General features: G+C 46.2%; 1 protein-coding gene across 2 annotated transcripts in view; it reads right to left on the bottom strand.

Annotated features, from left to right (window-relative positions):
• Window positions 1-3,288: 3,288 nt before the first annotated feature.
• CCM2 (CCM2 scaffold protein) overlaps window positions 3,289-19,908 on the bottom strand; it is a 70,803-nt gene continuing 54,183 nt past the window's right edge. The window contains exons 6-10 of one of the 2 annotated variants that reach the window (XM_067544495.1): window positions 19,544-19,679; window positions 18,795-18,852; window positions 18,159-18,297; window positions 16,672-16,810; window positions 3,289-9,257 (exon numbers count right to left, since the gene is read on the bottom strand). In XM_067544495.1, coding sequence (XP_067400596.1) covers window positions 8,977-9,257; window positions 16,672-16,810; window positions 18,159-18,297; window positions 18,795-18,852; window positions 19,544-19,679 — 753 coding nt within the window. In that variant the 3' untranslated portion in view covers window positions 3,289-8,976. Of the gene's footprint in view, window positions 9,258-12,494; window positions 12,899-16,671; window positions 16,811-18,158; window positions 18,298-18,794; window positions 18,853-19,543; window positions 19,680-19,908 lie in introns of those variants that run through there. The other variant, XM_067544496.1, reaches the window with a different exon arrangement.

A 19,908-nucleotide genomic window follows, 5' to 3' on the forward strand; every position in this document is an offset into this window, starting at 1 on the left:
TGATGGTGACCCAGCCCAAGTGCTCAGCTGTGGTAAGGGGGGGGTGGCACAGCCATGTCTGCCCCAGTGTGAGTTCTAGTAACAATCCTCCCCATGTGAGGGGGGGAGGGGGGGTACAGGTGTGAAAACTGCCCTGGCAGGGGAGGAGAGCTGGTCCTGAGCTGTTGTCAGCAGTGGGCTCAAACCCTGCCACTGCCACAAACACTTCCCTGGCCATGAGTGACTCCATGGGGGGGGCCCTCCCCAGGAGCGCTGGCTGGCCTCTGTGACAGGTGGTAGCTCCACCCCAGTACATCTTCCACTGCTGGGATGTCTGAAGGATGGCCCAGACCTCCAGGAGCGGGGATGCCCCTACAGCGGGGATGTCTCTGCTTTCATCCCCCCTCAGGTCCATGCGTATTGCTGCTCCAGGGAACTAGCTGTGCTCCTCCCTTCACCTGGCCCCAGCCTGGCTCCATCCCAGCGCCTGGGGGTTTAAAGCTGGGCTGTATGGCCAGGGTGCCCCAGGAAGCAGCACTCACCTAGCACTGGAGCAGGATCATTATCCCAATGCATGGGTGTGGAAACTGAGGTACACAGAGCTGGGAATCAAAGCCAGGGCTGAGTCTTAGTCTAATGCTCTATCCTGTAGACTACAGGGCCTCGTGGGCCAGTTCCCATCTTGGGCCCAAGTATATACAGTGGTAATCTGTTTTCCCACGGGTTAATGGCCCCTGCATTCAGTGGGGCTGCTGCCTGCCCACCCCCCAGCTGTGTTTTATGAAGGCCTGAAAATTAGTTTAGGTGCAAAAACAGCTTTTTTTTCCTGCTGTTCAGAGTGATGAAAGACATGTTGTGATTGAGGGGTGATGACTCCACAGCCTCCCAGGTGCTGAGCTGGTCATTCTCAGCACAGTCTTAGCAGCCTGCGCTAGATTGTTTCCCCTGCCCCCTTCCCTTCCATGCCGCTCTCTTCTCCAGCAGAGTGCACAGCTGTGTTTAAAAACCAGACATGCTGTTCAGACCAGAAGGGGGGGGGGGGGCTGAAGAACATCTTGACTCAAAGTTTTGAGATTGGAAAAGTTTGTTTTTTTTTTGTTTTTTGTTTTTTTTTTAAACTTTCAAAATCTGGCTTTTTCTGACACCTTTTTGCTTCAAAATTTAAGCTGATGATCATAGTAACCTCTTTAAAAGCAATGATTAAAATCAATGTTTTAAAATTCTTTTTGGATTCTCAGTTGAGGAAAATGTTACATTGCCTTTCAGCCCAAGGGGGGAGAAGGAAATGTTTCAAAAGCTTGGATTTTTGCAGCCTGGGAAAGCAGGCTCCAGCAGCGCAGTGATCTTCCTGCAAGGAACTCAGGGCTGCCCATGGTTGCTGGTGGGGGTGATGAGCCAGTGGGAAGGGGGCTAGATGCTAGCATGACAGGGACTGTCTTGTGCCCCACTGGCTCAAGTCCAGTCTGTGCTAGCAGCAAGTTACCTGTTGAACTGTGGGTCCCTGGCAAATGCATTTGTCTAGGAGTCTCCCACTCCATCCCCACCTTGCAGGAGGACCCACACCGGTCATGCTCCAAGTGCAACAAAGCAGGCGTTTGTTCAGCTGCTCCTGTTGTAGGACAAAGTTGGTCCTTACCTACAGAGCTAGGAACCTGGGAAATACGAGAGAGGCAGGTAGCACCTTTCCCATGCACTTGGGTGGACTCTTTAGAAGCAACCTGTGGCTCTGTGCACCAGGGAGAGGAATAATCAGCCCTAGCTTTTAGCAGCAGCAGAGCTCCCAGCACGTCACGCAGGCAGAGGGATCATTATCTCCCATTTCACAGATGGGGAAACCGAGGTACAGGGAGGGGAAGTGACTTGCACCAGGTCTAGGAACTGCACCCAAGTCCCCTGCATCTGTCCCTTGCTCTATTCATTAGACCACCATTCACTAACTGGCGGGAGGACAAAAGCAGGAACAGCCAGCAGCATGGGTGGATAAAGGCTACATCGCACATGCTTAGACAGAATTAAAGCTGGCAGACACGAGGAACGCTGGGCAGGTAATACTTGGGTTTACTCAAACACGGCCACAGCTTCTGACAAATCTTAATCCAGAGGCTTGGTAGAAATAGATGGAGACACCAAAAACTGGTTGACATTGAAAAGTAATGGCTTTTGATAAGAGACAGTGGCTGGGTCCTAGTGCTGTGTGAGGGGACCCATCTTATTTTAGATCTGCATTCCTGATTGAAAAGAGGAACAAAGCAGCCTGTTAAATGGCAGAGCCAGTACTCCACTGAGAAGAGGCGCAGCAGGGAGGCACAAAATAAAATGAAATCTACTGCGGCAGGGGAAATAAGAACTCTGCACAACGGGAGGGCTAGGTCAGGGCAGCCATCCTATTAGAACAGAGCTAGATCCACAAGCAGGTAGCAGCACATTAGACTGAAGTTTGCAAACAGCCCTAGGGGAGGAGGAGTTAATTAATGGAACAACTACACTTATTGGGATACGCAGGAAGGAAAATTTAGGCTGATTATCAGGGGAAAACTACAGCACACATACCAGCCTGTGGACTAGTCTAGCACGGGCATCAGGAGAAGCTCAACACCTTGAGTTTTAAGATTAGACAAGGGCCTGGAAAGAACTGGCTTGCCTTGGCAGAAACTGAGTGGAGGGGCTCATGTTTCCTTTCTCAGCTTCCAGGATCTAAGGACTTCAGCAGCTCACCACAGGGAGTAGCAGCCCTAGGGAAAAAAGAGGAGGCTGTTGCCAGACTCATTGAACCCCCAGGGCAGGCCTAGAAGCAGTCATGCAGGAGGGATTATGGAGGCAGCACCTGGAATCTTTAGTGTATTAGTTCTAGTCTATCCACATTCTTATCCATTATATTATTAAAACACAGGCAGTAGGCAAGAGGCTAGTATGTCACTGGCTGTGTGTGGGGTGGTATTTGCATAGCATGAGGGGATAGGTGCAAAGTGTTTAGCTTTGGGAATAGATCAGTAACACGAGCCATTCTTCTCTTCAACAACAGGACCAGGCATTTGTGCTTGTCTAGTGCAGGCAGCAAGGTAAAAGAGCTCATTCTCTAGAGGCCTTTTCCAAAGCGCCATGGAAGTCAAGAGGAGGCTTTGCTGGCGGCTTCCTCTGCGCTCTGGATCAGACCTGCAGTGCGACTCTGGGGGCTCAAGTTGGAGAAAAATGCTTCCTGCTAAACCCATGAAGCCCAACAGAAACCAAAATTTCCCCCTGCTGTATCGTGGTCCAGGACAAACACTGAATTCAAACAGAGGACAGTGCACACTGCATGAGAGACCAGAGTAAGCTTCAGGTGCAGAATTATATTTACCTGTAACAAATACTCCATACATAAAGCATACATACAAAAAAACAAAACAAACAAACAAAAAAAGCATAAAAATGAGGTTTGGGATAAAACTAAGGCAAAGATCATCACAACTTACAACAGACAGAGTTCAAACATGCAAAGTCCCCCATTTTAATTTACTGAACTCAACTGGATCTTTGGTAGCCTGGTTAGTTTTATAGACCAACCAAAAGTTTTTAATGAAAAGGGAAATCGACATGTCTTTTACTGGTATACCAAGGGTCTGGTGTGCTTAAGAATCACTCTGGGCCTGTCTGGGACAAATCATTCTACGCTCACTCACCAGCTAAACTGAAAGCTACAATTAACACCAGAATTAAGTCACGCTTCCCCCCTGAACAAAGTATAAAAAAATACTGCAGCTGATATGTCTTTTATAGATTTCATTATACAATCGTTTCAAAAATATGGTTTTATTTTCACAAATTTTCAATGACTGTTAAACTTCATTTCTTTCCAAACAGTGAATATATAAAAAGGCACTAAGAACTCAAACAACAGAAAGATTCTGGATAAATGCTCTGACATCCCCTGATTCAGAAGAACTGATGGATTTAGCATTGTACCGCTGTTTTTGTGCTGTTAAAAAATTCCGCACTCCAATGCACAAACCCTGCAGGAATATTTAATACAGGCCTCCACAAGAGACCTGCATCCAATGGAAAGTTTACAGCAGGTTGTTGGCCTGGGTTTCCCACACCACTGTCCCACGCCTATCCATTGAGTAAGATGAGCTGTCTCCCCTTTACAGCAGTGCTCACCAGCACAACACTAGCTAAGAAGCTGCAGCGCCTTGCCCCCCAAGGGCGTAGGAAAGAATGGGTTACACAGAGCTGAAAGCGATGATGATGATGATTTAACCAGAAGAAAGGCAAAAGGTGAATTCATTAACCTGAAAACAAAACCCATTGATGGCAATGTTTAATTTCAACCGCCAAGTTCATGCACCTCCTGGCATCTTCGTTCTTTAGGTTACAAGGAGATGAATTTTTATTTTGCCCAGTCGATCATCTCAGACATTCTGAGAGTCACACACACAGAATTTGGTGGCCTTATATATGGGCTACCATATTGTTCCATTCTGCCATGGGCTTGCCAGCTAGTCACTAGCCAAACCGAGGAAAAAAAGCTGCCTGATCAATTTAAGAACTTACTCAGAATATGCATAATTTCTCAGTTAACACGTCTTTGGCATCAGCAGATCTGAAGGCCCTGCCATGAAGGTGCCAACCTAATCAGCATCAGCAGGTGAGCACTGGGAAATCCTGACTTATGGCATCATGGTGCTGAACTAAAATAAATGTACAGCCGGCTAATTAATGAAGCTATGCATTCAGTCATTCAGACAGTGTCCCCACCTGCTCACTCCCAGGGCCTTGTCACACTCAGTTTGCCTCAAGATGAACCCCAGACAGACTTTCCCACTTAAGTGCAACTCTCCCCCGTGACACAGAAAGCTGCTTCATGAAGTCAGTCAATGGAGCAAGGCTCACGCTCCTCCATTACCAGGGCCACAGCATCCATAAACTTCAGTGGGCCATGGGCAAGGCATCAGGGGAAGAAATGGAAACCCAGTCTTTGGCAAAGGCAGCAGAGAACTGAGCCACTCCAAAGAGACCTTCAGTGGGAACTCAAGGGGTGTTTATAGACACACTGGGGAAGAATGTAATACCATGCAACTATCTGCTCCACAGGAGAGCTTCCACCGGGCCAGCGACAGCTGGAATTGGATACAGCAATACCTCTCGATCCAAGGACCAGCGTTGCCAATGCCTGGAGGATGTCCTATCTAAGTCAGAAGAAGGTGGTGGCATAGAATCATAGCATAGATGAGGGTTGGAAAGGACCTCAGGAGGTATCTAGCCCAACCCCCTGCTCACAGTAAGACCTACCCCAACTAAACCATCCCAGCCAGGGCTTTGTCAAGCCTCACCTTAAAAACCTCTAAGGATGGAGATTCCACCGCCTCCCTAGGTAACCCATTCCAGTGCTTCACCACCCGCCTAGGGAAAAAGCTTTTCCTAATATCCAACCTAGACCTTCCCCATTAAAAACCCGTGGCTGGCCTGCGCCATCTGACTTGGGCAAAGAGACTGCTTAATGGCAGTGTAGACGTGTGGGCTTGGGCTGGACCATGGGCTCTAGGACCCTGCGAGGTGGGAGGGTGCCAGAGCTTCCCCAAGCCTGCACATCTACACGGCAATTAAACAGCCCTGCAGTCGGAGCCCCACGAGCCCAAGCCAGCTGGCACAGGCCAACCGCGGGTGTCTGTCTGCAGCATAGATAGCGGGTGAGCATCTGCAGGCGTCACATCAGAGGTGCCCAGAGGTCAGAAATGGAGGCAAGTGACTGACCCTGCTCAAATGCAAAGCTAACGCCTGGGGGAAAGAGAGAGAATCCCCACTGGAGATGCATGAGAGGAAGGAAGCCCCTAGAAAGCGGTAATGCCAAGAGATATAGGGCTGCTAGAGGACAGCAACCGAGATAGGAACTTGCAGTGGGATAGGGAGGCTATGTGCAGAATCTCCCTGACAGCAGACTCTGGGAAGGTTGCACGTAAGAGACTCACTCAGCTCTGGGCACTGCAGTGCCAGAAAGATGGTCGACAAGTAGGATGGAACTGAGAGAAGAGCAGAGAAATGATTACGGGGCTGGAGCAATTGGTTTACAGGGGAAAAAAATAAAAGTAACGAGCTTGGCTAGATGAAGCGTAGGCCTGGGAGAAAATGGGGTGTGTCTACAGGTAATGGAGAGGTAGAAACTTCAAGGAGGAGGAATAGCTGAAGATGCTTTCAGAAGGGGTACTGGGATACAAATGGGGGAACATGCATGGGGGAAATTAGTTGAATCAGGGAACGCTTTCTAATAGCAGGGAGAAGAGTCTCAGGGGAGCCATGGAAAAATAATTGATATCACTTGGGACATTGAAAACTGGACTAGTCAAAAGCAGCCAAATGTACTTTAGGGAACAAACATCACTACACTGGATAGGCAAGCTAATGACAAAGGTTTCCATCTAGTTTCTAGGTCCATGAGCTTTTAGAGTCAAACGCTTGTTTTACAGAAAGAGCTGCGAGTGTTTATCACGTGCAGAAAGCAAAAAATAGTCAAGCACCAGCAAAGTTCTCTCTTTCCACGGTGAGACCAGACGTTTGGGGAACTTCAACAGCAAGAAACTCACACCAACGCATTTGTGATTTATGCTCAGCCAAAGGGGATTTTTTAAAAAGCAGGCAAACGTTAGCTATGTAAGGAATCCCTACCAGAGCCCATCCTTGAGCACCTTCCTGTCTTAGGAGATCATGCCAAAGTATCCTCAAATTCTCCAAGCACAGTTCTGCTCTTCTCAGAAGTCCCCTCCATTGAGTCACTGCTTTTTGTCAACTCCCTGTTAGTCACTTAAGTCTGGTTTCACTGGATGGTACCATTCTAGCTCAGAAAAAATGAAATATGGATGATTTTTCCTTTGGGTTTTTGATTTTACAGAGTTTGGCTTTTAAATTGTCATTCTATTGTCCTATCTTGTCAAGTCTGAGGAAAAAGGTATAACTAGAGAATATTAACAAAGAACAAAAGGAACTATGTATGGAAATTTTTCCTCATATCAGGCAGTGGAGTTTTCTGAACATGTAAAGAATTCCAGTGATGTTTCAGGCCTATAGCGTTGTAGGTAATGAGAACTGCATGCTGCAACCAAGTGAAACTAACTGATGTCTTGAAAGAAAAGGGGAAGTCCCGTAGCCAGAGTCAGTTTGTGACTGTGACACAGGATCCTGTACCGGACACAGAAAAATAGACTCTGGATCACTCTTGTGTCCGTGGAAGCGTGCGTGGAAAGAGAACACCAGCTCTGTTCGATGTCCTAGCGTTGGTGCCTTTGTATTCTTGACAAACTAACACGCCCAGCCACCAGTACGCGATTTTAAATTTAGTTTCAGTTATATCAAAAGAGTGAAGAAAACCCCCCTGGAGTCCATTAACAAATAGGGTTTTGCTACTGAAAGGGCTGAAGTATCAACCAAAGTGTTCCTTTGAAGGTCAGTTATAGCGGCCAGTATAGCTATTATGGCATGAAATACAGATACAAAAAATAAGTGTATTTATAATTGCCTGTATAATATATACAATCTGTATATTATATATCTATACATCCATCCCACTGCTAATTTCATAGAAGTTTACGTTATCAGTTTAACTTGTTACCATCTCACCCTTCAAGGGCGACTGAAATCCACTCCCCCCTGCAAATAGCTACTGATGTTAAACTCAGCCTGAGTTAGAATTTCCCGGTTATAACCTTAAAGGGGAAATTCTAAGCGACGGAACAGATTTACTGTCACCCCCTGTCTGAAACTCATTGCCATCTTTTTCGGGTCAATCCTGCTAACTGCTCAGAGCCCTGAACTCCCTAAAGACGTCAGTCCAGCAGGAGATGCCCAAGCACCTTGTGGAGTCAGATGCTACAGGTGTTGGGGAGGTATACACACACCACGGCACTCTCTGGGGAGCAGTAGGAAACGTGTCACGTCTACATGTGCTGGACCAGGACTGAGATCTGGTTTTACTGAGTGAATAGTTGTGCTTGTGAAGGTTGAGGCGCTAGCAGCACTGGAAACATGAATCCACGTAGCCCCAGGCCAGAGAGCACACACCGCCACAACAGGAGCACCTACCGTACACACACACACACTCGCGCGCGCAACACAGACGCACACTAGCCCAACAAATGACTTTGCCAGAGGTAAAAATGTGGTTCCATCTCCTATTTCCTTCAGGTCCTAGGCTTTTCCTGAGCAAAGAATGCCAGCCATGCGGAATGGCAGGATTGGTTTCAGACCTCGACTGTCCACTATGACAGCACTAAATGCACCAAAGCTCATGCCCCACTCTGCGCTATGGGCTGAATTTGAACCAGGATGTTAGAGGCGAAAGGCCAAGAATGCCCATGCCAACCAACTCCCCACCTGCAAGAGTATAGCCCAGAGGTCACATCCACACAGCTCCCTCTGTGACCAAAGAATAGCCCACGCTGGCCTTTGCTACAAAACAATCACGTCAGTATCGCAACAGACAACCTTCAGGTTTGGATTAGAAATGTTTCAACAACACCAACAATAGGTTTAAATTATTCACATTGTGGTAAACTTCATTTTAAAAAAAAAAAGTCTGAGTTACAATAGGAATATCATGTGCAAAACTGTAAACCGGCCATAGGGTCTCAGCAAGCTGTCGCTGCGCAGGGCAAGTTCCTTGCCCAAGTTTCTTTGCATCACTCCAGAGCGATGACAATAAAGAAAACTCAAAACCAAAGAGTTTGAAGAAGTCGGAAGAAGGTACTCTGGTTCCATCACCCAACTCGGGTTCCTCTTTCACAGCATGCTCACCTGCACAGGCCTTCACAGTGAGAGGACACCAGCCACCATCACAAAACAGGCATTGACGCCAGTGAAAGCCATGGACAAGGGGGAAAAATAATTACATCCTGATTCATCCCAGGAGCCTCTTTCAGACTGGAAGGTCAGGAAGACAGTAGCAAATGTTGCTTCATGGGGGTGGAAGAGAGAATGATACAGCCCCTTTGAAAGGAGCTGTCTTCTCATCCTTCCTCCCCCGGCTGTGTCTCATGATGAATCCTGGTCCATGCTGCATCCAAGAGCTTCGATGTCATTGCTTATGTCAGAGATCATTCGGTCCCATTCGTCTCCCTCGGAAGGGGCGGACTGGTCATCCGAGCTCCCCGCAGCTCCATTCCCATTCGTTGTTGAATTGGAGGTAGTGCTAAGAGTCCGTCTGTACCTCCCAAAACTGTCGGTGATAATCCCCCGGCCATCCTTCACCCCGATGGTTTCTAGGAAGTTCTCAAAATGTTGGCTGTCCTTTTCAGGAATGAACGGTCTAAGGCCTTCCCCAGAAAACAAACAAGGAGGAAAAATTAGTCATTTCAATACATTGAACATGACAACGTTACACTGATCACAACCATATTCATGATGTTCTTACCAGTCAAGACTCCCACAGACATCCGTGAGAGGTTTGCCCAAGTAAAGACTTCAGGATTTGGTTGTAGGACACCAAGGAAGTCAAGATGCAGCAACTGAACTCATCCTATCTCATCTCATCCCCTCCTTCTCCTCTCCCCCAACATCTGAGGCTCAAATAGCTGAGTTTTTTGTTTTAACTAAAACTTAAGTCACCCAAACTGCCAGTGACTGTGTATAAGACCGTGTCACTTCATCTCCAGGCTACAGCTTCCCCCTCTGTAAAATGGGGATCCTTCTTTTCTTCACAAACAGGTGGCAATGCTTAATTAGCTCATTAGTAAGGCACTAGGGGATCCTCAAATGTAAGGGAGGGCACAGTACTACTCTTTACCCATGAGAGACAATATATTCGCAGGCTCACATCTTCAGTTCCCCAGGCACAGACTCGCCTTTCTGGGCTGCCACCTCCTGGTGGTTCAGAGGAAGGTACTCCAGCTCCAAGTACTCTCCTCCTTTTCCCCCATGCAGCCATTGACCATCTCTCCCAGCCTGACCAGCAGGATTTTGGGTATCCAGTACAGGAGGGAGTAGCTCCAACACTTTGTCATCCGAAGAAGGTTTAACAGCATGACCCGTGTTATTGTTTAGATTGTACAGTGACAGCACAAAACAGCTCCAGTGTTGACTGGCACATCTGGACACTCCTACATGAAATGACAGTCCCTGCCCCAAAGAGCTTACAATCTACTTGGAAAACAGACACAAAAAGCAAATGCCAGAAACTGGAAGCAGGAAGGAGGAGGAGAATACTAATGAGATTCGACAGACAAGGTGAGTGAGGTAGTGTCTTTTACTGGACCAACTATTACCTCATCCACCCTGTCTAAGAACCTGGGACCAACACAGCTACAACAACACTGCAAACTAATGAGATCATGCAGTTACACACTGTAGGCTCATTAGGGGACAACCTAATTGTTTCAAAGCAAAACTCAATGGTCTGTGACTGCCATTCAGTCTCTCCATCACAGCTAATTTCTTGGTGACTCTTCCAACATGAGCTCAGGGCAATATATTCTTCCTGTATAAAAGAGGTCCCACTCTTTGGCAGGGTCCAGTATTGAGTCCGACCACGACTCCATCCTCTGGGCACTTCTATTATCACAGCTAGAGGACTTGAGACAAACAAGAACTGAAAGGCTGTTTAAAGAAGATACAGAAAGCCAGGATCGCCCAATTCACCACTGACCCAGAGGCAGTCCCAGTGGCGTTGCAATGGGGTGGAAGTTAGCACTGAACCAAGTCCATGCATTTCCCAGCCAGGACCAGAATTCACGGTTGTTCATTTCCTAGGCAAGAGTTAAGAGCATCACCAACAGCCTGATCAGTGTGGGGAATGCTTCACACTAGGCACTGGTGAAAGCAAACCTTGCAAGAGGAGCAGACTGCTGGACTCCTGGGTCCTGGCAGAAGAAACCTCAATCTGTTCACCTGTGAGTCATAATCCTGCAGCAAACCACCCAAGGAGCACACTCTGGGCCATCCTGTAATTTGCAAAGACACCTGTGGATCCAGTGGAATGATTACAGGTCTCTCTAAGTTTTGTATCTCACTGCTGGAAGGGAATCGGGCAGGTTACACAGAAAACAGTGGGGGGAAGCAGATAGACCTACACACATCGCAGGCCACCTCCCCTCCCCACCAAAACCTGCAATTTGCAGTTAAAAGCTAACAGCTCTAGTAGCCTCAGTGCCTCTTTGTGCTTCTGAAGACTATTCACAGGAAAGAGATTTCACACTTTAGATGATTGCTATGATTATGGTTAGAAGCAGAGGTCATTTTACCTCTATATTTGGCACTGGTGCAACTGCAGCTGGAAAACTGGGTCCACATCTAGTGTCCACAATTCAAGAAGGATGTTAATAAATTGGAGAAGGTTCAGAAAAGAGACATGAGAATGATTAAAGAACTGGAAAACATGCCTTGTAGTGACAGACTCAAAGAGCTCAATCTAGTTAGCTTAACAAAGAGAAGGATAAGGGGTGACTTGATTATAGTTTGTAAGTAGCTACATAGGGAGCAAATATTTAATAATGGGCTCTTCAACCTAGTTATAACAATATAGTTATAACAATCCAGTGGCTGGAAGTTGAAACTATACAAATTCAGACTGGAAATAAGGTGTACATTTTTCAGTGAGAGTAATTAATCATTGGAACATCTTACCAAAGGTTGTGGTGGAGTCTCCATCACTGATGATTTTTAAATTAAGATGAGATGTTTTCTAAAAGATCTACTCTAGAAATTATTTTGTGGAAATTCGATGGCTTGTGTTATACACAACGTCAGACTAGATGATGACAATGATCCCTTCTGGACTTGGAATCTATGACTATTAATTATCCTGCATTGATCCTTTTGGTAGAATCGAACTCTGTTAAGGCTAAGATCAAGTATCATACCCAAACTTCTCGTGAGGAGTTAAGAATATAAGAATGGCCATGCTGAGTCAGACCACTGAACCATCTAGTCCAGGACCCGGTCTTCCAACAGTGGCCAGTACCAGAAGCTTCAGAGGGAATGAACAGAACAGGGCAGTTACTGACTGATCCATCCTGTCATCCAGTCACAACTTCTGGCAGTCAGAGGTTTAGGGACACCCAAAGCAAGGGTTGCATCAATGACCATGTTGGCTAATAGTCATTGATGGACCTATTTACCATGAACTTATCAAATTCTTTTTTGAACCCAGTTATACTTTTGGCCTTCACAACATTCCCTGGCAATGAGTCCCACAGGCTGTGTTGTGTGAAGTACTTCCTTTCGTTAGTTTTAATCCTGCTGCCTATTAAGTTCACTGGGTGATCCCTTGTTCTTGCATTGTCTGAAGGGATAAACAACACTTCCCCATTCATTTTCTCCATACTATTCATGATTTTATACCTCTATCATATTCCCCCTTCATCATCTCTTTTCTAATCTGAACAGTCCCAGTCTTTTTAATCTCTCCTCATAAGGAAGCTGTTCCATACCCCCAATTGTTTTTGTTTCCCTTCTCTGTACCTTTTCCAAGTCTAATATATCTCTCATTTCTCTCCCCCATAGCAGCAGGTATATGGCAAGACACAGTAGGACTTCACCTAAAAATATCTCCTCCTTAACACTTTAGGTTTAGGGTTTAAGTATCTTATTTCCATCTATTAACATAATCAATTAGTATTCAAATATCTTTAATAAATGTCTTATTTATGGAGCTACCCAAACTGTAGGAAGCTTCTTGTTCTTCCTCCTCCCTTTGGCAGAGCAGCAACACTCAGTTGAGCTGCCTAATTTCCAGATGGTTTTGCATCAGCCTTGGCATGCAACACAAGCCCTTCTCCTCAACTGCTAGCATTTTCCTTGTAATCCTCAGTGGGGTAGTAATACACACAGGGAATAACACAGGCTCCCCTCTGGCGGCCAAGGTAACATTTGCATTCCCATGGATGTGGAAAGATGTGTGAAAGCGCCTCTCTTTGGTAGAGCTGTGAGGCTTCGGGCAGAATACCGTCAGGAAGATGTCCTGGTTAACATGAAAGTGGGAAACAGCATTAGGTAAAAACACAGGACGAGGGCAAAGCTGGACCTTGTCCTTGAAGAACACTGTATATAGAGGCTCCGAGGTCAAGGTCTTAATCTCAGATACTCTTCGTGCAGAGGTAATTGCTACTAGAAAGGTCACCTTCCAAGGCAGGTGTATGAGGGAGCAAGAGGCCAGCGGTTCGAAAGGCGGAGCAATGAGCTGGGATAAGACAAAGTTTCAGTCCCACTGGGGAACTGGCTCCCAGATTGGAGGGAAGAGCCTTTGAGGAATCTAGCTGTCAACTCGTGGGAAAACACCGATCTGCCCTGTATCAGTGGATGAAAAGCCTATATAGCTGCCAGATGAACCTTAACAGACAAGAAGGCTAAGCCTTCCTGTTTCAAATGAAGGATGTAGTCCAGGATCACCTGTATAGGAGATTTCATCGGTGATACATTTTGATGGGCTGCCCAGCAGGTGAAGCGCTTCCATTTTGCTAGATAGGATGCCCTGGTGGAAGGCTTCCTACTTTCCAACAGGATTCTCTGAACTTGAGCCGAACAGCAACGCTCTTCCCTGTTAAGCCATGAAGCATCCACGCCATCAGATGCAGAGAGGCCAGGTCCAAGTGGAGCAGCCGACCCCCGTCCTGGCAGATGAGGTCCAGGTGCAATGGGAGTGACCAAGGTCAAGCCACCAAGAGCTCCAACAGCATCCAAAACCAGTGTTGACGAGGCCATGCTGGGGCTATCAGGATGACTCGTGCCCTGTCCCTCTTGATTTTCACAAGTTCTCTGTGCATGAGAGGTATCGGGGGAAATGTGTACATGTGACCCCTTGACCACGATAGGAGGAAAGCATCTATATACACTAGAAAAAACAGGAAAACCCACTAGGAAAATGGAGACTTGCAAGAGCAAGAGAGTTGCTCCAGTACCATCATGGGCAGCAAGAAGGAACTGAGAGGGAGGGGGGCCGGCAGCACCATATATACAAGCGCATACACGCACCACTGCAGAGGGCACTAGAGCCAGCCCTATGGGTACCACTAGGGGAAAATTTCCAGCACTGGTGCACGTAGCACGCGCACACACCCCTAAATCAGAATGGACATGAGCAAGCACTCGAAGAAGAACAAGACTCAAGCCCCATTGAGAAATAGACTTTATTTTTTAATAGGTGGAAAGTTTCTGACTAGGCTTTTCCAGAATCTGCTGGTGAGTGGGTGCGCAAAGATCAAGTAACCCTGCGAAGGTGGATGGTAACACTTATTCCTGACAAATGGACCTGTGAGGACCTGATAAACAAAACCTGCTGTATTTAGGGAAAGAATAGAGTCTAGAATGAGAGGAATATCTACAGCGTCTGGGGTATACGTCTTTGATGCTCCAGATAGAAGAACACTTCCACTTGGCTAGGTAACATTTTCTAGTGGAATCCTTCTTACTGTTAGAAAGAATGTTCTATACAGCCTCAGAACATGATTGCTCTAAGGATGATGCCCATCCAAAAACGAGGCTATGAGATGAAGCAGACTGGGGCTGGGAAGTTCGATCTTGCAATTTCCTGGGTCAGGAAATTGGAAAATGTTGGAATAATGATCAGTGCCAGAGACGACAACGTATAGGAGGTTCGGGAACCAAAACTGTGTGGGCCAGCTGGGGGCAATGAGAATGACTGGTGCCCTGTCCTTTCAAATCTTGCACAAAACTTAAGGCAGGAAGGTGTAGTTCAAAGGTCTGACCGTGGAAGGAGTAGAGCATGAAAAAGGTGACCTAGAGCTCCTCTGGAGCAGTATATGTTACATTTGTCTGAGAGTTGAACAGATTCCTGGTGGGAGTCCCCCCAGAGTAAAAATGTTGTTCACCACAGAGTTGTGTAGCTCCCACTCATGATCAACAGGAAAGCATCCGTGAGAGTCTGCTAGCACATTCTGGTTTCCTGGGAGGCAGTCTACCAAAAGGGTACTCTGATTGTCAAAGCATCAGTTCCACAGACTGACCGCTTCTTCACATAGGGGGGTGGATCTCACTCCTTCCTGTTAGTTGATGTGCAAGACGGTCATGATGTTTTCCAACATTATGAGGACATGATGACCTTGAATGAACGGGAGAAAGGCACTGCGAGCCCTTTGAACCGCTCACAACTCTAGAATATTGATTTGCATCTTGGACACTCAAGATGTCCAGGTGCCTTTTGCTGTATGGTTGTCCATGGGGGCTCCCAAGCCCAACAGGACTGTGTCAGTAATGATTGTCCAGTCCAGTGTTGAGGCGAGAAGGGAACGTTGTTGTATACCTGGCAAGGATTCTTCCACCATCAACAGAGACAATAACACTTGACTGGGAATAGAGGTGACGTCTAAAGAGTTGACGTCTCAGACAGGCAGGTTCCAGCCTGCTCAGGCTTTCCCCATCAACCTCCACGTGGAACTCAACAGAGAGTCAGTGTGGGTCCCAGGGCACTGGTGTCATGGGCTCTCCAAAGACATGCAGCTTGATAAACTGCTGCTGAACTCGGCGCCAGCTTCAGTTTCCTGAATGATTTCAAGGCATAGCTCCACAGAGGCAGGGGAAAGTCCCCTGGATTCTAAATATCTAGCTTTAAAAAAAACCCCAAATCTACATCATATTACAAGACATTTTTAGATGCTATTTTTTGTTGGACTGACGGGAAATTATGCTCTTTCATTTCCTCTGCTTATTCATTGGCTGAACCAATGTTATTCGTACAGCTATGCAGACATTAATGAAAGCGATGAACACAAAGGTGACAAGGGCATGATGAGCTGAAAGGGCATGGTCAGGTTAAAAACAGAGACAGATCTTCAGCTGGTATAACCGGAGCATTGCACCACTGATTTTAATGAAGCTATGGCTATCTACAGCAGCTGAGGAGGGGGCTCTAAGTTCTGATTATTAAACACTCAGGTTATTAAAATTGAAATCATTTTGACAATGTAGTTTGCTATTTATTATTTGTTTTTTGCATTTCTTTTAACTTGGATAATGAAAATTAAGTAGTCAGTTCACTTTCTAGTGAATGATGATGCAGTGTTTGAGTTGAAGACTCTGAAAGGGGATGTTTGGATGTAAACAAGCTTTCCAGTGGAATTTTAAAAATGTATCAAAGAAACATGTCTATGGATCCATTCCAAAAAGACATCATTTTAATATATACTAGGGACAGGCTGATCTACATGTGGCACCACCGCCCTCTACAGAACTGTTCAAATGTGTCATTAGCCCTGTATTGCTACCAACGAAAGGTCCCACGCACAGTTCACATGGTAGAGACCTGTGCATTGGAGCAGGAGGAACTAAGCTTGATCATCACTTTTTCAGTGAACTCCTGGGAAGCAGCATGTGCAGCATAGGATTATCGCTAGGCGGCTACAGACTTCTCACATTGCACTTCTGATCAATTGGGAAAGCAAGAGAAAGAAGAGTTCATACTGAACATTGAAGACTATTGATGGCGGTGAGCAAGAACCATAAAGCATTTGCAGCTTCACTATAGTATTTTAACATCTCAAACCCCAGTCTCGAGAGGGGAAGGAAGGTTTGTATCTTCCAGAATTTCCCTCCTAGGATCCTGCCTCAGATCAAACTATACTTCTGAGAAGGCCTGTGCAGGATTCCCTTGGGCTTGACAGTAACATCAGAAGCAACCTGTCCCAACGGGCTCAGGATGAGACTCTGATCCCCACAGGCCATCTTTCCTCTCCCGCCCAGGTCTGTTATCTTTGTTAGGCCATCTTGGATTAAACTTACCTAGCAACAGGAATTTCCTACTGTCCCCATACAGCTGTCTCAAGTTGATGCAGAATTCGTGTATTGAAGCCCCATTGCGATACTCGTGCAGGAGCATTGCAAACTGCTGGATCTCTTGGGAAGAGAGTTTCGTTCTTAGCTAAGGAGAAGGAGCACAAAGCATGATTCGACCTTATTTCTAATAATGGAGAAGCCATGGCTAGTGAGAAACAAAACATTCAATTAGCTCCATTAAAAAGAGCAAATAAGATACATTTAGTGGTGGATAAAGGGCAGACTGACACTCCCCTAACATAAACGGACTCAAGCCATGTCCTTGTTGGCAAAGGGAGACAATATTGTAAGAAATCCACCTCCTAGTGGCATGGGTTAACCTAGAAATGCTGTTCCATCTTAGGACACTCAAGCTATTGCATGTCTAGGCTGACTATGACTGGGTGTTTAAGAAACAGGAGCTGAGGACCAGGTAGCAGGATGGGGTCTTGAGACTGCCTATCTGTCTTTGCAAAATCACAAATCCCTCTGACTTCACCACAAACCAGTAGAAACAACCCTTGTGCACCCTCCTAAATGAACACCAAAGTCCTTTGGCTGAGAGAAGAGTTCTTCTAAGGGCTCCATTCAGTGCTGCTCACTGTATAACCCAGAAGGGATGTGGCAGTCGCAGGCCATAGTGATAGCCAGAATCAGGAACACTCCAGAGGAATCAGCTTGAGAGCATTACCATGGGCAACCCCAACCAGGAGCGACTGCCGGAGTGTCAATCACCTGGAGTGTATAGGTATCAACAGCAATGCATATTTTGCAAACTGTATCTAGTTTGTAGGTGAAAAACCCATTGCTCACAAAGGGATTCTCACAAAGGAGGTAACCAATTAATACACTTTGTTTAAATCCTTCTTAAGTTATTCCTAACCCTATTAATTTAGTGACCAACCATGTAATACACTTCAGTGACTGCTCCTACAATTGTGCGCCAAATGTCAATTTAATGGCATGCTCAACGGTCCTACCCATTCAGGCTACATCACCACCTAAGCATTCTGCATCACAGGAATGAGGGAGCTTTTATCTAAGAGTGTTTTATTTATGAGAGCCTTTGCTGGAAAGAGGGATGAAGTAGCACTGGGAACTTGTGCTCAAATAATTTACCTCCAGAGCCAGCTTATGTTACAACGCTAATTTAGGTTCCAAGTGGAAATTATCTTGATTGCCTCTGACCCTAATCCCTACAATTCCTAAGTGACCATGAAGTAATGTTATATGAGAGAAGAAAACAAACCCAGGTAAATTTATAGGACCCATACTGTGTCTGAGCCGCTGTCAGAGCTTATCATGGGGTTCTGACTCCATGCTCAGGGCACAGATGCGTTCCCAAGAACGGTGGCCAGGCTGACACTACCGTAAAGAAATCCCATCACCTCGCACACACTGTCACTCTTTCCTACGAACAGACAATGCCTCGACTCTAATGGAGACATTCCTACCGTCATCATGTAGTCCTGGAGCAGCTCCGTTGCTGTGGTGCTCAGCTCACTTTCACTCACTGTCTTGACGTGTGGAGACTGAGGCGCTGAGAAGGAAGAAGGGGAATTGCCACCAGTATCCAAGGATTCTGGAAAGGAGCTGAAATGCACACAGATCTGTGAGCCATCTTGAGAGCTCTGGGGGCCACCTGAGTCTCCATTACTGTCTAGCAGACACACACGCTGGAAGGGTGTCCTTATTTTAGCTGAGGCTGTCCCCTCCTGTATTGCAAGGATTCTGTGGACTTGGGTAAAGTATTAGAACCCCACCAAAGTTAGCCAGATCAGAGGGAAGAGTTGCCTAGTAACCCCAGTATTCAACCACTACATGGAAGGAAGCATATTTTATGGACTTCTCTGGAATACTGAAGTAATGTAGCTACAAAACAAGGGAATCTGAACAGGCAGGGACAGGGGGCTACAGAGACAGCAGTATCACTGTGGAGTATTACAGCTGTAATTATCAAAAGATATTCAGTATGCGTATTGTAAAAATTCCCCTTTTTAGACTGCAAACCCGATGTCAGGTCTATATAAATAAGGTATCATCCATCTAAGCCAAACCATCCTCTTACACAATGCTTACTATCAACTTACAAAGTGCTTGCTTCTGTTTCATAAGATTCTTTAATGTCCACTTTTGTCGAAGAGTCATCTGCAAGGAAGATATTTCAGTCAAGAGATTTATAGCCACAAATGCTATTTATTTCCTAGCCTGCTGGTCATGGACACATGTAGTTCCAATATAAGTGTCCATAGCTAGAGTATGAAAAATAAGAGACACAGGATGGGAGTCGGAGGGAATCTTCTCATGCTTAAGACAGTATCAGGAGACCAAGAGTTGTACAATGCAGAATTGCATAGCACCACTTTAATAAACTGCCTCCATTGATTAAAAAGGAAACAAAACACAGAAAATCTGTGGAAAGGCTGGGACAGCTACTGTGTTTCAATCTCTGATGGCCTTTGGTTGCCCCTTAGCTGTGGGAAAGTGACAACTCCAAATCATGATGATAAAGGAAAAGATAGTTCTTCCGGCATTGACTCCACAAGGTTAGAGCAGAAGGTTAGATTGGGGTCCCAGCAGTCACAAAGCTGGTGGCATTTGAAATGCATCACCCACTCAAGAGGGCTCCAAGAAGGCTTATGATTATTAAGAGCTGGGCCTCTGTTTGGATCCAGTTTCTCCATCATAGAACCAGGAGTGGGAACAGGGAAGGAAAGCAAAGGGTACTGCTGCAGCAATGCTGTGATTAGTGAGAGAGCCTGAGGCAGAGCAAGCATGGGTTGTAAGAGTGGAGGGAAAAAGTCTTCCTGAGAGTGAAAAGAAATGTCGCTTGACATACCACTGTGTAGGGACATATGGCGCGTTGGTGTTGAGGCCCCATCATATATTGCTCTATCTAAGAAGTCTATTGTGGACTCAGTGTAAACAATCTGGAAGACTTGGCTGAGAAGTGAGCAGAGTTCCTCTGCAGTTACCTGGGGAAGGAGAGAAAAGGGTCAGACAGGGAAGTTATGGTACAAGATGCCTTCAAAAGAGACAGCATTTGCTTCTATTCAACCCCGAAAGGAGCTGCATTACATGGAACACTCAGGTGCATCATAACCTGTTAAAGAAAGAGAGTTCCATTATTCCAGAACTGGGGAATACACTCTGCCTTCTACCACATCAACTGAACTGACCACTTGGAGCACAGCAGACCCGGGG

This window comes from Emydura macquarii, unplaced genomic scaffold, assembly GCF_026122565.2.
Source record: "Emydura macquarii macquarii isolate MOO-44397 ecotype Brisbane River unplaced genomic scaffold, CSIRO-AGI_Emac_v2 contig_973, whole genome shotgun sequence".
Classification (NCBI taxonomy): Eukaryota; Metazoa; Chordata; order Testudines; family Chelidae; genus Emydura; species Emydura macquarii.